Source organism: Ctenopharyngodon idella, chromosome 14 (assembly GCF_019924925.1).
Source record: "Ctenopharyngodon idella isolate HZGC_01 chromosome 14, HZGC01, whole genome shotgun sequence".
Classification (NCBI taxonomy): Eukaryota; Metazoa; Chordata; class Actinopteri; order Cypriniformes; family Xenocyprididae; genus Ctenopharyngodon; species Ctenopharyngodon idella.
Window position 1 is genome coordinate 2,727,942 of NC_067233.1, and position 17,742 is coordinate 2,745,683.

Here is a 17,742-nt window from a genome sequence, read left to right on the forward strand (position 1 = left end):
ATATTTTTCCTTGTAATTTGATGGTTTTCTTTTAGGTTCATCAAAAACAAAAATCATCACTTTTGGCCACTGCTGTAGATCCTTAGCCTATCTTTTTTATTTTAATATAGAATTATATGAATATAGATGTGATGTGCAGTCACAGGTGTATATCACTCTAAATGAATGCTGGGTTAAAAACAACCCAAGTTGGGTTGAAAATGGACAAACTTGGGTTAAATGTTTGCCCAACATGCTCGGTGGTTTTATTTAACTCAACTATTGTTTAAAAAATACTGTATTGCTCGCTTAAAATGAACCCAAAGTATGTTTAAAATGAACATTTATTAATAAGTTTAATGAAAAATAATGAAACAACAAACATTTATTAAATTGCTTATTAATAAACGTTCACCTTTTGATTATTATTGTTGCCTCTAGTAGCCTAATTATGTGTCTGATTTTTAATTTCCAACATATTTTGGGTTCATTTTAAGTCAGACATACAGTCATTTTTAAACAATAGTTGAGTTAAATAAAACTGCCCAGCAGGTTGGGCAAACATTTAACCCAACCACTAGGTAAAAACAACCCAATCATTGGGTTTGTCCATTTTCAACCCAACTTTGGTTGTTTTTAACCCAGCATTTTTTTAAAGCGCAGCGATTGGGTTGTTTTAACCCAGCGGTTGGGTTAAATGTTTGCCCAATGTGCTGGGTAGTTTTATTTAACTCAACTATTGTTTAAAAAAACTGTATTTCTTGCTTAAAATGAACCCAAAATAGGTTGGAAATTAACATTTATTAATATGTTTAATAAATGAACATTTATTAGTGAGTTTAATAATAATAATGAAATGATACACATTTATTAAATTGCTTATTAATAAATGTTCACCTTTTGATTATTATTGTTGCCTCTAGTAATTATGTTTCTGATTTTTAATTTCCAACATATTTTGGGTTCATATTAAGCAAGCAATACAGTAATTTTAAAACAATAGTTGAGTTAAATAAAACTGGCAACATTTAACCCAACCGCTGGGTTTGTCCATTTTCAACCCAACTTGTGTTGTTTTTAACCCAGTATTTTTTAGCATGTACTGTATATTGTCTATTTCAAAACAGCTTTGAATGTGTTTCATCTAATCAGATTTTAGAGCTGAAGCTATCCGCTTTATAATACGAACAATTTACATTTTATGAAGAAAACGTAATCGTTTCTTGGCCCTCTAAAGCTTGCCGTTGGCCAGCCAATATTTTCATGATTTTTTATTATATTCAGCTGCCCCTCAGGGCCCTCTGTATGCTGCCACAAGAAGAAAAAAAATGAACCGAGTCTATAATATTCTGCTATCTAGATACGGCTTAGGCCTTTCATGGGATTTGTTCACCTTTTTTATCATACAGTAGCTAGACGAAAATCAGATCACTTAGAAAAGTAATAACACGCCTCTCCTCGACAGGCCGCGTGATTTGAGATATCTTTCGTGTATGTGGCCTAGACGGTGCTAATCCAAAGTTTAATATATGGATTTGGGGTTTGTTCAAATCCCTAACCATAAGCACGAGCAATAACAATAGTGATTCTAAATATTCTGTAAGCATTACTAATCTCAGCGGCTTGAAATGGCTGCGATTAAGATGTGCTTCATTAGACTTTCATTGAGCAGGACTAATGCTGTGGAGCTTTGCTGCTTATTTGGCATTTAGAGAAATCCATTTGCAAACCTGACCTTCAACTCTCGGCGTGTCAGGCCTGTGATTCCACTTCCTGCCCTGCGGTCTGTCCCGCGTCCTTTAGTTTCCCCGTGTGGATCGTGTGAGTGTGAGTGCGAGCCTGTGACATATTGCTTGTTGACAGCTCTCTCATTCTTTTAATTGACTAGCTGGAGACGGCCAAGCAGGAGGACAGAGGAAGCGATGAAAGTGCAAATCACGCCAGCGTAAGTGGGAGACGCTGTTCTCCATCTCTGACACTTGTCCACATCACTGTTCCACATCACACCTCACACTGGCACATTCCACCGGTACGGTACACTGTGGTCTGTCTGTGCCATGGCTTTTAGAGAGAAAAAAAACATTTTAGAAGCACAAAAAATAGAGAATGTTTTATGTAGTGAGACATGGATATGTTAAATAAATATTATTTGATATAAAAACAATTAGCCTTCTATGAAAGATTAAAATGTCCTAGTCTTTTCAACTATTCAATATTATATACACTGCCAATATTTTTTTTTTTTTTTACAAAAAAGTCTCTTTTGCTCACCAAGGATGCATTTATTTGATTCAAAAATACAGTAAAATCAGTAATAGTGTGAAATATTATTGCAATTTAAAAGAACTGTTTTCTATTTGAATATATTTTAAAATGTAATATGATTAAAGCTGAATTTTCAGCATCATTACTCCAGTCTTCAGTGTCACATGATCCTTCAGAAATCATTCTAATATGATGATTTGCTGCTCAAGAAACATTTATGATTATTATCAATGTTGAAAACAGTTGAGCTGCTTCAGATTTCTGTGGAAACCATGATAGATTTTTTTCAGGATTCATTGATGAATAGAAAGTTCAAAAGTTTTGTTTTGTAACATTATAAATGTCAATTTTTGATTCATTTAATGTATTCTTGCTATTAATTTCTTTTAAAAAGAAAAAATGTACTGTCCCCAAACTTTTAAATGAAATTGTATTTATATTATACATTTTTTTAATGTTTTTTTGTGCTTATTTAATGTTTAATGTTACCAAAATTACAAAAATGAGATAAAATGAGATTTAAACTTGTGATTAGACATGTCTCAAATGCTGCTGACAAGGTTGCAAAAACCCTTTAGGAAATAAATAGAAAATAAAATAAGGCTCATGTAATTTTTAGTTTGACCTGTTTATGGTGATGACAGAAGGTTAAGCTCCTTTCACTTAAAGGGTTAGTTCACCCAAAAATGAATTATAAAATGATCTTATAATTTAACACAATCAAACACAATCAGAGTTATATTAAAAATATTTGGGCTCTTCCAAGCTTTATAATGGGAGTGAATGGTACCCTAGATTTCGAAGCCCAAAAAAAAGTGCATCCATCCATCATAAAAGTAATCCATACGACTCCAGGGGGTTAATAAAGCCCATCTGAACAGAAGCAATACGTTTTTGTAAGAAAAATATCCATATTTATAACTTTATAGACTATAATCACTAGCTTCCGGTAACGTCCGTCCGCACATTCACAAGAGAGTCAAGCTCCGGTATATGACGTAAGAGTGGCGTAAGCTTAGGTGAGAGTTGACGCTCTCGTGGTTCAAACAAACAAACTCAAGCTCCTCCAACATTTCTCTTTAAAAATTCTCGTTTTAGACTTCCAATTTGTGACCGGTGATTTGTTTTGCTCTATCCTCTGTGCTTCCGTGTTCATCAATACATCATGCGTTGAGTCAAAGTTCACTCTTCCGCCAGAACTAGAGTCATGCACAGAAGCCAGTGATTCTGGTTCATAAAGTTATAAATATGGATATTTTTTATTTAACCCTAACTTACTGAGGAAAAAAAAGTTGCAGGCCCTATTCGTGGAAAGTGTCTATTATTCTGCTCTTCTCTGCTCTGTCCAGTTTTTTGCTCCTTCCACTCTGTTCTTTCTCTCCACATTTTCCTTTCTGTGCAGCACCCAACACCCTCTCCTGCTGTCCCATTTCCCCTCCTCCATCCTCTCGCAGAACATGACAGATCATTACAGGCCAATCGAGCGCAGGAGAACTTTATTTGTCGCGGGATAAATCACTCTGACACAACTAGGCGAAGAGATTGCCGCCCCGTCAGAGGGCCGGGGTAATGAGGGAAGGGGCAGAGGGCCTGTGAGAAGAAAACAACTTTCTTTTTTGTTGTTATTTCCTGCCACAGGAGGCGGCGGCATCGGCCGTGGTGTCCTGCAGCCAGGAGAAGGAGAGCCTGCCGGAGAAGGGTCCTCCCAGCCCAGTGAAGTCCGAGAGAGAGGCTCTGCTCGTGGGTGAGTTTCAACGACCAACAGGAAGCTCTTTTTCACACTTTATCTAATCAGACAAAAGACTTGTAAAAAAAAAAAACCTCTTCTCATTATTTCCATCATCCACAGCTATCTCTGCTAGGGTGCAGGTGTTAATTGCCTGACCAAATGAGCCTCAAATGAGTCACCTCGGATGCTTTTTAATGAGGAACTTTAACATGTCATCCACAGCACAGCCAGAAATGTGTGTGTGAGAGAGAGAGAGGCTGTGAAATGTGCCAAAATTGATGGCCAAAAACTCTGTCTAGGTAGACAGCTCGCTATATTTTGAGAAACAGCCAGAAAGGAAGAAATAATTGACTCTGTGCTGTTGAATTATTAAAAATGAATGCACACCCTGAGGTGGTAATGTGGCCTCAAAGTGAAGGGGTGGTTACACCTCTGATTTTTAATAATTTAATAATCCAGAGTCAATTACTCCACTTGTTACATGTACTTTCGTTTATGCCAAAACATTTTTCATATTTTCAGAATGAGAAGTTGATTGTCATGGCATAAGAGGAAGAGATATAATCCAGACGTGACTTCTCTGCACGTGTAATTGTCTTGCCACCGCACGTTTAGCACAGCTGTTTTTATTTGTATTTTATTTGCCTTATTTGCCAGTCCAGTGACCGGAAAGAGTGCTGATCGCGCTGAAAGCAGCTTCAGTAACCCCTAGTGGAGTATCTGCTGGTTAGAGCTCTCTTTCGGTCCATCAGATCTGTTTTAGCTCTAGTGTTTGAGGAGGAGCTCCTGTCAGGACTAAAGGAGAATAGATCAGGCCTGCATTCAGACATAATGAAATGTGCATTGTGATAGTGCTTCTTTGTAGCAAATCAAATGTGTTCTGCAAAGCAGAGAGGAGCCACATCACTATATGACCTGTTCATACAGCGGCTGTTATAAAGCTGTCACGTTTACTCACTGTCAGTCCAAATCTGAATGGAATCTGATCTGAATTATTGAGGAGGAACAAAGACTATAGAATAACACAAGACATGTCACTCGTATTGTTTTGAATGGGAGAAACTGCAACGTGCAATATGGCGGAATAAGTCCCGCCTTCTAAATAAGAGCCAATCGCCGATTGGTAAAATCATCGCGTCACTGCAGCGGCCGTTAGAAGCTCCGGTTCCTATAGGAACAGTCAGACGTGCGATTCCTATAGAGATGTGCACATCAGGACTGCGCATGCGCATTAGCTTGATCCAGCCTGAAAAATACAGTTTTTTTGTCATGATTCGAGCGTTTAGAAACAAAATTCATGAGACAGTTGTTGTCAGATTTCATTGGTGATTTCAAACATGACATTTAATCGAAAGCTTGCCGAACAGCTTTGGAGAATTTGATGTTTCCCCATTCAAAGAGATAGAAGCTGCACTTGAATGAAGGAGAGGCGTTTTTCAAAGATGGCCGCCGAGTGAAATGACTTGTCTTAAAGGGACTTTAGGTAGAGTCTGGTATGCACGGCTTTATCCCATGCTGTCATCTTCACCGTCATGTTTACGTTTAAATGACCAACTTCGCAAACTTTGCAGTTGCACACAATGCCTTTTAGTAGTTTATACTTTTTTAGCAAATAAAAGGCCTCTTAGTGGAATTCTGAAATTTCAGATTGTGATAAATGTGTCTTTTTGCTGTGAAATCTTTACTGAATTTTATAAACGTAAGAAACTCTGGTAACACTTTAGTATGGGGAACTAGGGATACACCGATATGAAAATTTTGTCCGATACCGATAATTCTTTATATTTGAAAGCCAATAACCGATATATGGCCGATAAATCTAAATCCAAATGTTTATATAATTTTTGAGCACTTGATTATAAAGACAAAAGTCTCACCATTAAAATCCATGTCCCAAACACACAATTATAATGTCCTCATTATAATATTATGTAGCTTATATGACAGACTTGTGCTGCACATGAAGTGATTTCAATCATATTTCAAGCAATTCAAAACCATCATGGTGAACAGTACGCATCTGAAGTGTCTCAGCTAAAGGAAATAATCCATTATATATCGGCTTTAATATATCAGCCAAATTTTCTTATTGGGCCGATAACGATAACATTAAAAATGAACATATATCGGCTGATACCGATATGGTGGATGATATATCATGCATTCCTATGGGGAACAATTCTCACTTTTAACTAGTTGCTTATTAGCTTGCATATTAGCTGTTTATTAGTACTTATAAAGCACATATTAATGCCTTATTCTTCATGATCATATTCTACATCCTTTAATCCTACACAATACCTAAACTTAACAACTACCTTAATAACTATTAATAAGCAGTAATTAGGAGTTTATTGAGGCAAAAGTCCAGGAAAGTGTTACTGAAATGTTTTATAAATGAATATATTGCTAGTAATTTTTACTACTGAAGCAGCTTTTTAGAAAAATCATGTTAAAATGTATCAACTTGATACATTAGAATTTTGAGGAATATTTATTTGCATTTAATTGCATTGCATTATATTATTAATAAAAACTACAGAGCTTTGATCATAAAACTAAGCATTAAAAATCATCTTAATAAGACATTATTGGAAAATATAGAGTGACAACTGATATTGATATGCATTTTGCAAGTAGTCTCATTTATTTTCACTATAAGCTATCATGATTTAATCTTTTGGCCATATAAACATTTTTATTGCTCAGTTTGGGCCCCTGAATAAAACTGAGCTCTGAATAATATTCTCCTATATCATACAATGTGCACCATAAAAGCCTGATGTATCAAATATGATGCTCAACTTTTTTCATTTTGATTTTTCTAAGTATTATATCATATGTCAGGCTTTACAGGGTTAAAAATCCAACGTATTTCTGGGTAAGAGTGGTTCAGGTCAGTTTTCTCCTATTGATCTCTATCCATCATGGCCTCCTAATAATCCCCATCTAATTGGCAACATCAGTCTGCTCTCCCCTCCACTGATAGCTGGTGTGTCCTGAACAACACTGTAAATCTAAGCAATTACTACTGTTCCAAGCCCATTTGACTTAGTTAAACAAGGAAATGAATTAATTAAAACAGAACAAGGAATTCTTTATTTGTGACCACAATATCTATTTTTACTTCCAGATGTTGTGTGCAGGGCTCACAGAATTTGACTCTTGCACCATTTTGCCCTTATTCTCAAGCCACGTAAAAGTTTTGTCTTCCTCTTCACTGTAGCTACACTGCAACCAATTCCTGCTGCATGTGTTTTCAGTGACTAACTTCATACGGCTTCATATGTAGATAGATATCAAATATAGCATACACGCTGTATGATGATTTTTGTCAGTTTTTTGAGGTTTAAAGCTTCGGTTCACTGCTGATTTTCTCATTTTGTCATTGCTAATCTCTTCTCATTTCACATGGGTTTGGATTGACATGAGGTTGAGTAGAAAAAAATGGCAGAATTTTCATTTTTGGATGAAGTACCCAGCACAGCTGCCAGCTCGGGGTGATTATTTAAGTACATACAGCATTATATCTTTAAGCAGATATGCATTAATTAGTGAAACATTGCATTACATTATTATGAAAGGTCTATTTTCTTTCACCTTACAATGTTTGGCTTTGGATCAATGTGTGTAAATGGAAAGGTATCCAAACACACTGCAATGAAACCATGTATAATATATAAACTTTGTCTACAGTCCATCAAGACTAATGGAATATTGACTTTGCGGCACCTGTGCGCTTCTCTCTGGAGAGCTGCTTTGCTTCCCTGATCATACCGTAATGCATTCAGAATAATTGAGTTATTCTCAATCACATTCGAGCCAGAAGTGCTAATAGCAGCTGTTATTGTTATTCCATATGTTTGAGTGTGTGAATGAAGCACTCGGCAGGCCGAAGAACAGCCTTGATTACGCCAAACAGCATCAAAACTGCAATTAAACACTTATAATCATTTGGAAAGTTCAAGAGGCAGAGTTAGCCGATGAGGACATCCACTTCAGGGAAAACACCTCAAGTACTTGGAATCATTTGCAAATCAGCGCTTGGAAATATCAATCGCTGATGCAGTAGTGCTCTGTTCCAAAACCAAGTGAGCTGCCTACTTAGACGGCATTTTAAGGCCTCATAGGCACGCTCTTATTTTAATAATTATTAAGATACCACATTTGGGCCAGGATCTGAGGCAGCATTGTATCCTATGTGGGGCAAGCAATGCCAAAATGTTCTTCAAATAGATTTTTGTTATTAAATGAAGAATATTTATGTAAATATATTAACATAAGTACACTCAATGTATATTTATTAATAAAATATTTATATTTTTAAGCCTATTAAACTATTAAATGTTAAAAATGGTGGCTTTCAGTTATACTGTAATGCTGAATGGCTGTAATTACTCATTTCATCCCCAGAAATTGAGTAAAAAAATCTATTTAATAGAGACATCAAAGGTTTTGGAACAGATATTAGGTTTATATTATATAGATGAGTGATTCATCTTTGGCTTTGCTTCCACAGGAATCATCTCAACGTTTCTTCACGTCCATCCTTTTGGAGCCAGCATTGAATATATCTGCAGCTATTTACAGCGGCTGGACACTAAGGTATGAAACACATAGAGACACACACACACACACACACACCAGGATTTACAGTTCAGAGAATATCACTATTTATTTATTCCTTGTAGCATCATTAGCCAGTCCATCTTACTATGATAACAGATACTATACATGAGCAGAAACTGAAGAAAATAATACCATCAGAGTTTAAAGTGCCCCTACTGTGCCATTTTAAAGGTTACTCGTTTTGTTTTGGAGGTCTTCTACAGCAGGTTTACATGTCCAAGGTCAAAAACACTTTAATTTTCTCATAATATACAGTCTGAAAACAGTTCTTCGAAGATTTGGTCTCTCTAAACCCTCCTTTCCGAGAGCTGACTCTGTTCTGATTGGTCAGACGGCCCAGTCTGTTGTGATTGGCCTACTCTACTCTGATTGGTCAGATAGCCCAGTCTGTTGTGATTGGTCTACTGCTTACAGCGTGTGTTGCAAACCGAATGCCCACTGCCATATCTGAATTTCAGCTCCAGATCTTCCTCAGCACTTGATAAACAGTGATACGAACGATAACGGTGGCGATGTTTTTTTTTTTGTTTTTTTTCAAATTCATTCCAGCCCGAGTCCTCATCCTTTTGAAGCACATGCAAAGTGGACATTAAAGGGTTAGTTCACCCAAAAATGAAAAATTCTGTCATTAATTACTCACCCTCATGTTGTTCTACACCTGTAAGACCTTCGTTCATCTTCAGAACACAAATTAAGATATTTTTGATAAAATCCGATGGCTCAGTGAGGCCTCCATTGACAGCAACATAATGAATACTTTCAGTGTCCAGAAAGCTACTAAAGATGAATTTAAAACGGTTCATGTGACTACAGTGGTTCAACATTAATGTTATAAAGCGACGAGAATACTTTCTGTGTGCCAAAAAAACAAAATAGCGACTTTATTCCACAATATCTACTGATGGGCGATTTCAAAACACTGCTTCATGAAGCTTTACGAATCATGTGTTTCGAATCAGTGGTTCGGAGCGCATATCGAACTGCCAAAGTCATGTGAACTATTGAAGTTTCAAAACACTTATGACGTAACGAAGCCTCGTTTACTGAAATCATGTGATTTTGGTGCTCTGAACCACTGATTCGAAACAAAAGATTCGTAAAGCTTCATGAAGCCGTGTTTTGAAATCGCCCATCACTAGATATTGTTGAATAAAGTCACTATTTTGTTATTTTTGGCAAACAAAAAGTATTCTCGTCGCTTTATAATATTAAAGTCAAACCACTGTAGTCACATGAACTGTTTTAAATATGTTTTTAGTAGTTTTCTGTGCATTGAAAAAGGGAGTATTATTGCTGTCAATGCAGGCCTCACTGAGCCATTGGATTTCATCAAAAATATCTTAATTTGTGTTCTGAAGATGAACGAAGGTCTTACGGGTGTGGAACGCCATGAGGGTGAGTAATTAATGACAAAAGTTTCATTTTTGGGTGAACTAACCCTTTAACAGCGTCAACAATATGAACCAAACTCTTCCGGTCTCGGCTACAGCTACAGTGTTTGAGGGTCAAAATAAACATTGTTCGCAGACAGCCAATGAAGACCATAGGCTGCCATTATGCAAATGTGTTACATTGTTACGTAGGTATGTAACAGGACGTTCTTTTAAGAGACAATAACTTTATTCATCATGCACTTTAATCTTTTAAAGTTTGCAGACCTTTTACATTCACAAACAGCCATATTACACACTGCATGAAAGGTAATATTCGAAAAAGCAAGTTAAGTTCAAGTTTAAGTTTCATTTGTGACATTCATAAGAACACAGCTGCAGTAAATGTGCCACGTTTAGCAGTACATTGTGACTGTCATCACTCTGGCTTCTCCAGGGATTTCTGATCCAGCATCTTGAGTCAAATATCCCACACAGGAGAATTACTAGTCGCAAAGTTTGTGCAGTTCATGATACAGAACATCTGAAATATATTCAAGTGTTTCTTCTAAGTCAGTTTGGATCAACTAAAGTAGGCTCTAATTTATTTTGGGGGTTTCTGCAACATTTCACAGTCATTATTTACTGTCGTCATCTGCTGAATGGTTTATTGTCGCAATTTTCGAATTTCACAAAAGTGTTTTACATGTTGCACTTTATAATTACTAAATCACACCATCCAGCGTTAATTAAAAATACACAAACTACACTTGTGTCCTCTGTAATTGGGTTTTAGTTTGTATTCTAGTGCTCATTTATAATTTCAGTTGATTTTTAGTTTTTTGCAAGCACCATTATTATTTAATTTTATCCGTTTCAATCTTCATAAAAGCTTTAACTGACGATTATAACCTTGACAAACACACACACAGGCTACTCAGTCTGACTGAATGTATTTACTGCTGTTCACAGCACCTGCACACACACACACACACACACACACTGAAAGCATGTATGGCGCTCTGCTTACTATTCTAATGTTCTGCTGAGTAAACAGCCCTTGAGCAGACAGAAAGCGCTCAGGGTGTAAGCACAGCTCTCACACATACACACACACATATTTCATGTGTGTTTTCATCTTCCGGTTCTCAAACACAGTCCTCAAGCTTTTCCTGCCAAAATGTTTAATGCTGAAATAAAACACTCATCTTACTATAGCACAGTGTTGATTACCCTTTATTTTCCTTCATCTCTCCAGCTTTATCTCTCTCTCTCCTTTTGCTGTCACACAGTGACTAATTTACACTTACAGATGGAGGGTGAAAATGAGGCTCTATATCTTTTCAGTTTTGAGTTGAAGCCCTCCGGCTGTCAGTGCCCACGCTCTCCCTCTCCGCAGCGCACACATGCCTTCATATCTTCATCAACACTCCCGCTTGTTTTCACTAAAAACAATACACTCCAGTGGGAGGCTTTAATTGATAAACCGCCATTCACGTCGCCCTGCCTGGCACTCGATAAGCTGGTGCAAGTGGGTTTCACGATCCTGTGAAGAACACAATTCACCTCGCATGCGAGTTCTGAGATTCATGGTGCGCTTGTATACAGTGGGGTCCAAAAATCTGAGACCACATCAAAATTGGATTTAAACCTTGGAAGTTTTAGAAAACTGCATGAAATATTTAAGATTCTGCACTATTTCAGGGTCAGTGATCAAATAAGTATGTCTGTGACATTGATCATTTGGCTCTTTGTACAGATGGCCAAATGTTCTTGCTGAATAATTTATTAGATGCACACCGGTCTGTTATCGTAGGGAAAGCAACTTTACATTTTCACGCCCCTAAACATGACGTGAATCAAAATGAACTCTGATTGGTTGCTCTGGGCGGTCCTTGGCCAATGAAAGCTGCGATAGAGTCCAGGCCATCAGATTTAAGCTCAGTCGACAGCATTTATGGTGTAATGTGGATTGCCACAAAACTCATTTCTAATCATCCCTCATTTTCTTTAAAAAATAAATAAGAGTAATAAAAAATGGGCCAGTAAATGAGGCCAATTTTTGAAGGATTTAAAAGCAGACATGTGAAACTTATTTTATAAAAGCACTTGCATTAATTCATAAAATTAATTAATAAAACATTGTATTATTTAAAATTGTTCTAGTCATTTTTTAGTCATTTTAGGGTTTTAGGCAGTAAGTTGCATTTTTTTTTAAGTCATGTTAAAAAAGTCTTATTTATAAACTATTGAAATGTTTACAGATTGGCCTCATTCACTTCCATTGTAAGCGCCTCACTCTGACCCAGATTTCTGCTGCTTTTTCTTTGAATAAAGTCAATAAAGTAATCAACATTATGCCACAAAAGCTGTTGATTGAGCTCAGCTTGTATTTTACCCAGAATATGCCAACTTGACATGACAAGGCTGCTAATATACACTAATAAAAAAAAGTCACTGTTTGGATTTTAATAGGCAAATGCTTAAGAGTCTATGATTGGATCATTATTGCTGTGATTATTATGTTTCTAGCATGTTTTGTGTTTGGGAACAGTTTTCATTTCTTAAACAACCATGTAGGAAGACACACCAAGGCCATATTCCAGGATGACCGTGTATTGCCCCTTTCACACATACAGTCTTTACTGGTAAATTACCGGTAAGAGATCATGTGTGAACAGGACCTTTTCAAAAATACCAGTATATCAGTTCTGGCAATTTACCAGTGAAGCCCCTTTCACACAGACCGTTGATCCCAGAAAATTGCTAGAGTGCCTTGTAACATTAGCAGTAAATCACCGGTATGATGCTGTGTGAACACAGAATGAAGATAAGCGGTGTAATCTAGCGGTGATCATGTATGAAGTCAGAACGCACTGACGTAAGAAGTCTGCTTTGGACCAATCATAAACTTTATATGGAGATGTTGTGATTACTATAAGCTCTGCTGCCTTTTAATAGTTTTTCTATGTAAATATGTGCTAGATGGACATCTTTGACCATTGCGCCATGTGTCGCACTCGAGACCCTACTTTCTTTTCCATTCGTCAGCTTTGCAGTTGGATACTTTTATGCGCGTCTTGTGTTTTTAAGAGCAAAAACACATTCTGCTTGATCATCCATTATGCCTGTCACTCAGACGTCAAAAAATGTTGTCAAACTGAACAGATAGTAAAACTAAAGCGCTTCTCCTCATGCGGGCAAATGAAGACAACAGCACAGCGTTTAACGATCATTTCCAATGACTGACATCACAGAATTTACCGGTATGAATGTTTTTAACAGTAAAAGCCGGAAAGCCGTTCCTCATGGATTCGCTAGTGTTGTGTGCAACGCTTTTTACCTCAAAGTTGTTGAGATAACTCAAAACATCCGATTTAAAGCCCTTCTCCTTCTTACTAGTGTGGTGTGAGAGATGCCACTTCGATTGACATCGTTCACCATAATCCGTGGAAGATCTTGCAAATAGCGAGTCTAAAATCCATGCTGACGGCGCTCGTTGAAATGGTAGGCAAAATTGTGGAGCGACTCAGTCTAAATGCGGAAGCAAGTCCATTGCACGGATTCAGAGAGAGCTTTAATGTTAGATGCCCGACATAGTTTAAAATAATTTGGGTCTTCTTGGATCCATTCAGGAAAAAAAGCACATTTATTTTAAATTACTCGAGGCCACTAATACCAAACCCGACCCGTGTATGAGGCACTCATCGAAGTTTTGGACCCGAACCTCAGGTTTTCGGATTCAACTGGTCTTGTGAAGACCTCTACTCAGAGGTGCCAGTTCATGTGTGAAAATGATTTTCATTCTTTCACAATTTGAGCCTGATGAATCTTGACATTGTCATCCTAGAATATGGCCATGATGTGTCTTCCTACATGGCTGTTCAAGAAATGAAAATCTACACATTGGCTACTGTTGCCAAACATATAACATGCTAGAAACATAATAATCACAGCAATAGTGATCCAATCATAGACTCCAATCAGTGATTTATTTATTATCCTTACATTATATTGCAATAATTACACAATCATAAGCTTTATTTACTGCTTTAGGGCCAGTTCAATGCATTTTGAGGTTAAAAATGCAAGATGTAGGTCCGTTGAATGAAAAAAAGTGCTAGGTCTAGAGCAGGGTTGCCAGGTTTTCACAACAAAACATGCCCAATTGCTACTCAAAACGAGCCCAATCGCATTTCGAGGGGGGGGCCCACGGTAAAAATCGTGTTCCGGGGGATAAAATCTGCTTTTTGGTAGAGTTCCTCCTGGTAAAATTCTCATTTCAGGGGCTAAATATCATGTTATTTGGAGTCGCTTCAACCCGCAGACATGAAAAACAACCCGCTTTCAGGGTTGCCAGGTTTTCACAACGAAACCCACCCAACTGACACTCAAAACTAGCCTAATCGTGTTTCAGAGGGGTCCCCCGGTAAAAATCGCGTTCCGGGGGGTAAAATCCACATTTTTTGGCAGGGTTCCCCTGATAAATTTCTCATTCTAGGGGCTAAATATCTTCTAATTTGGGGTCGCTTCAACCCGCATCAACGGTGTTAAAACGGTGGACTTGGCATCACTGGTCTAGAGACCACTTGAGCGCCGGTTTTTTAAAATGCCGCGTCACGTGGGAGACGCGGCAAAAGACATAAGTGCAATGGTCGAACACGTCTGTCTAGCACGTTTACACGGAAAAACAATGGAAATGTAGCGCAGTGGAATGGAAAAACGGGTTTTGTGTGAACGTCCTCTTAATGCGTTGAAAGATAGCATCATTTCATCTGTTTAACTAAACTATCTTAGAGCTGTATACCCTGACAGCAACATAATGAGCCCCAGATCTGGTACATGTGGATTACACACGGACCAGATGTGGGCCAGATCTGGGCCGACACTATATTGCTGTCAGGGTGTGATTATCATATGACATTATTTTTGCTGCTAGAGGAAGATGTGTCTGGTTCCCTTCAAGTTTTTTCTCCAAACATCTCACCACCGATGGAGTTTTTCCCTTCATACAGACATCTGAGTCTGCACTGTAAAACATTTTCATGATTTGTTATCACAAAACTTTTTCTTTTTTCAAATCAACTTGGATAATTAATGTGGTCCAGATAACATAATATTTTGAGTTTCTGCTGATTAAACCAATCGCCTTCATTGTATTAACTCAGATTTTTAATTTCAATGAACTCAAAATTTTAAGGCAACCAGGTAACTTACTTTTTTTAAGTTAAACCAACAATTCTTTCTTACAGTGAGCTCAGAGTCATTATGCTTTGGATCTGTATTGTGAAAAGTGCTAAATTAACATGAATTAAATATTCCTTTTAAATCTCCACTGGTAGTCCCAGAGTTTGGATCAGTCTAATCATTGATGTTCTTGTTGTTTCAGATCAGTACCACAGAAGTGGAGACTCTTTTGGGTCGGCTGCCCTGCACCTTCAAGCAGGAGTTGACGGGTGTCGGAGCTAGTTTGGAGAAACGCTGGAAGTTCTGTGGGTTTGAGGGCATTAAGACGGCGTAGAGACACGGGTTGAGCTTCTCGCTAGAAACAACACGGCCGATGGACCCGAGGGGTTACAACCAATCACCTGCCAGCTCTCCGTGTCCATCCATCCAGCCCCATGGGATTTAAATCTCAGAAAACACTTGGAGACCTGGAGAACCTCAAGACTTTGGTGTGTGTAGTATGTTTTAGTATGTGTACACACGAGCACATGTCGGAGTGTGTGTACAAACCACACAACGTGACTCTGAGCTGCTGCGGCGACAAAAAGCGCATCGGGTAAAAATCAGGGTCTGCTGAACCGAGGACTTGAACTGTCAACATACATTTTCTTTTTCTCGTTTCACCTCTAATTTGTAAAAAAGAAAAACCTTATAAATAACATGAATATATTTCTTTTCTCTTCTGTATAGGCTGCAGAAACAGTTGCATAGAATCTTTTGTTCACATATCCTGTAAATGTTTGAATAACTTGCTATTTTTAAATAAAAAAACAACAACAAAATATGCAACCAGACTAATTTATTAGTTCAACAATCTGGGCCAGTGGTTTTCAAAAATCTTCAAAAGTTCAACTTTCAGCACGTCTGCTAATTAAAAGAGGAATCGTGGGATAAATATACGCCTTCATTAGACGTTTCCTCTCACTTCGGCTGCATTTATGCCACACACGTCCTTTCAAACCTTCGGGCTTTTCCTGCTTAAGCCGGTGACCGCAGTAGATCTGTGTCCCCGAGCGGTCTGCGGCGTTTTCCCATCTCTAATGGCTCATATAATTCTTTTTTTTAATGTATGGAGTTTTTTATAATCTCTTTGAGTTAACTGGTAACAGGCTGAGCAGCTGTGAACGTGTCGAGCCTTGTTGCTGTTTTTGCACAGAGCTTGTGAACTCTAATTAACAATCGCAGCGCTGCACGTATGTGTTTCGTGTGCAGATGTGTGTGTTTGGTGTGAGTTGCATCTCGCGACTGAAGAGGAGAGAAGGCTCTTCCGGCGGCACAGTCAAGCGTCCCTAATGCTTTTCTGTTGTGCAATTTGTAAGGTGATTTTTTTCTTTTTTTCTGCTTATTGCTGAGGGAAACTAAAGCTTTATTACACATGATCAGGTTCCCACTGCCCTTTTTCCATTTCCTTGGGCCATGAGTATGAAAAATTATTTTCAAATGCTTGTCAGACATTTGGCCTCTCGAACATGAATTAATAATGGCTAATGATTGTGTTTCCTCTTGTCGTTGAACAGCCCTCAATTCATTATGAATTTTTAATATAGACACTTAAGATGGACTGAAATCTAAGTGAACTGAGCATGAACATGTAAAGCATTTTTACGAAGAGGCTTCTGACACTTAAATGTGAATTTCAACATTGTGTTTTTTTGTATTATGTTGCTGCGTTTTTGAATATATCCCAAGTGCCGGTCAAAAGTTTGGACATGTTGCTATTTTTAATGTTTTTGAAAGAAGTCTCTTCTGCTCATAATGCCTGCATTTATTTGACTAAAAATACAGAAAAGAACAGTAAAATTGTGAAATTTTATTACAATTTAAAATAATGGCTTTCTATTAAACTGTAATTTATTCCTGTGATCAAAGCTGAATTTTCAGCATCATCTTATTGTCACATGATCAGAAATCATTCTAATATGATGATTTATTATCAATGCTGTGCTGTTTAATATTAATATTTTATTAATAACCTGTGTTTCTTTTCTCAGTATTCTTTGATGAATAAAAAGCTAAAAAAGAACAGCATTTATTTAAAATAGAAATCTTTTGTATCGTCGAAAGTTTGGGGTCAGTAATTTCTTACTCTTTTTGAAACAAATTAATACTTTTATTCAGCAAGGATGTGTGAAATTGATTTTTTTTTTTTTAAAGTGATAGTAAAGACATTGTTAGAAAAGATTTCGATTTTGAATAAATTATGTTCTTTTTAACTTTTTATTCATCAGTAAATCCTGAAAAAAGAAACAAAGGTTATAAAAAAAAATATTAATATTGAACAGCACAACATTAATAATAAATCATCATATTAGAATGATGTCTGAAGGATCATGTGACACTGAAGACTGGAGTAATGATGCTGAAAATTCAGCGTAATAAATTATACTTTAAAGTATATTAAAATAGAAATCCATTATTTTAAATTGTAATATATATATATATATATACAGTCAAACCAAAAATTATTCAGACACTAGATATAATTTTTGTTTTTTTTTACTAGTGTGTGCAGGACACTATAGTTCATTTATGTAAGTGAGGATA

The 17,742-nt window shown here is 37.1% G+C and overlaps 1 protein-coding gene across 10 annotated transcripts in view; it reads left to right on the top strand.

Moving 5' to 3' along the window:
• The window catches only part of enox2 (ecto-NOX disulfide-thiol exchanger 2), a 254,888-nt gene extending 238,906 nt beyond the window's left edge, over window positions 1-15,982 (top strand). For 7 of the 10 annotated variants that reach the window (XM_051859854.1, XM_051859852.1, XM_051859859.1 and 4 more), the window contains 4 exons: window positions 1,868-1,924; window positions 3,883-3,988; window positions 8,493-8,578; window positions 15,362-15,982. In XM_051859854.1, the coding sequence (XP_051715814.1) occupies window positions 1,868-1,924; window positions 3,883-3,988; window positions 8,493-8,578; window positions 15,362-15,493 (381 nt within the window). In that variant the 3' untranslated portion in view covers window positions 15,494-15,982. Of the gene's footprint in view, window positions 1-1,867; window positions 1,925-3,882; window positions 3,989-8,492; window positions 8,579-15,361 lie in introns of those variants that run through there. The other 3 variants (XM_051859857.1, XR_007924819.1, XR_007924820.1) reach the window with 3 other exon arrangements.
• The last annotated feature ends 1,760 nt before the right edge of the window (window positions 15,983-17,742 follow it).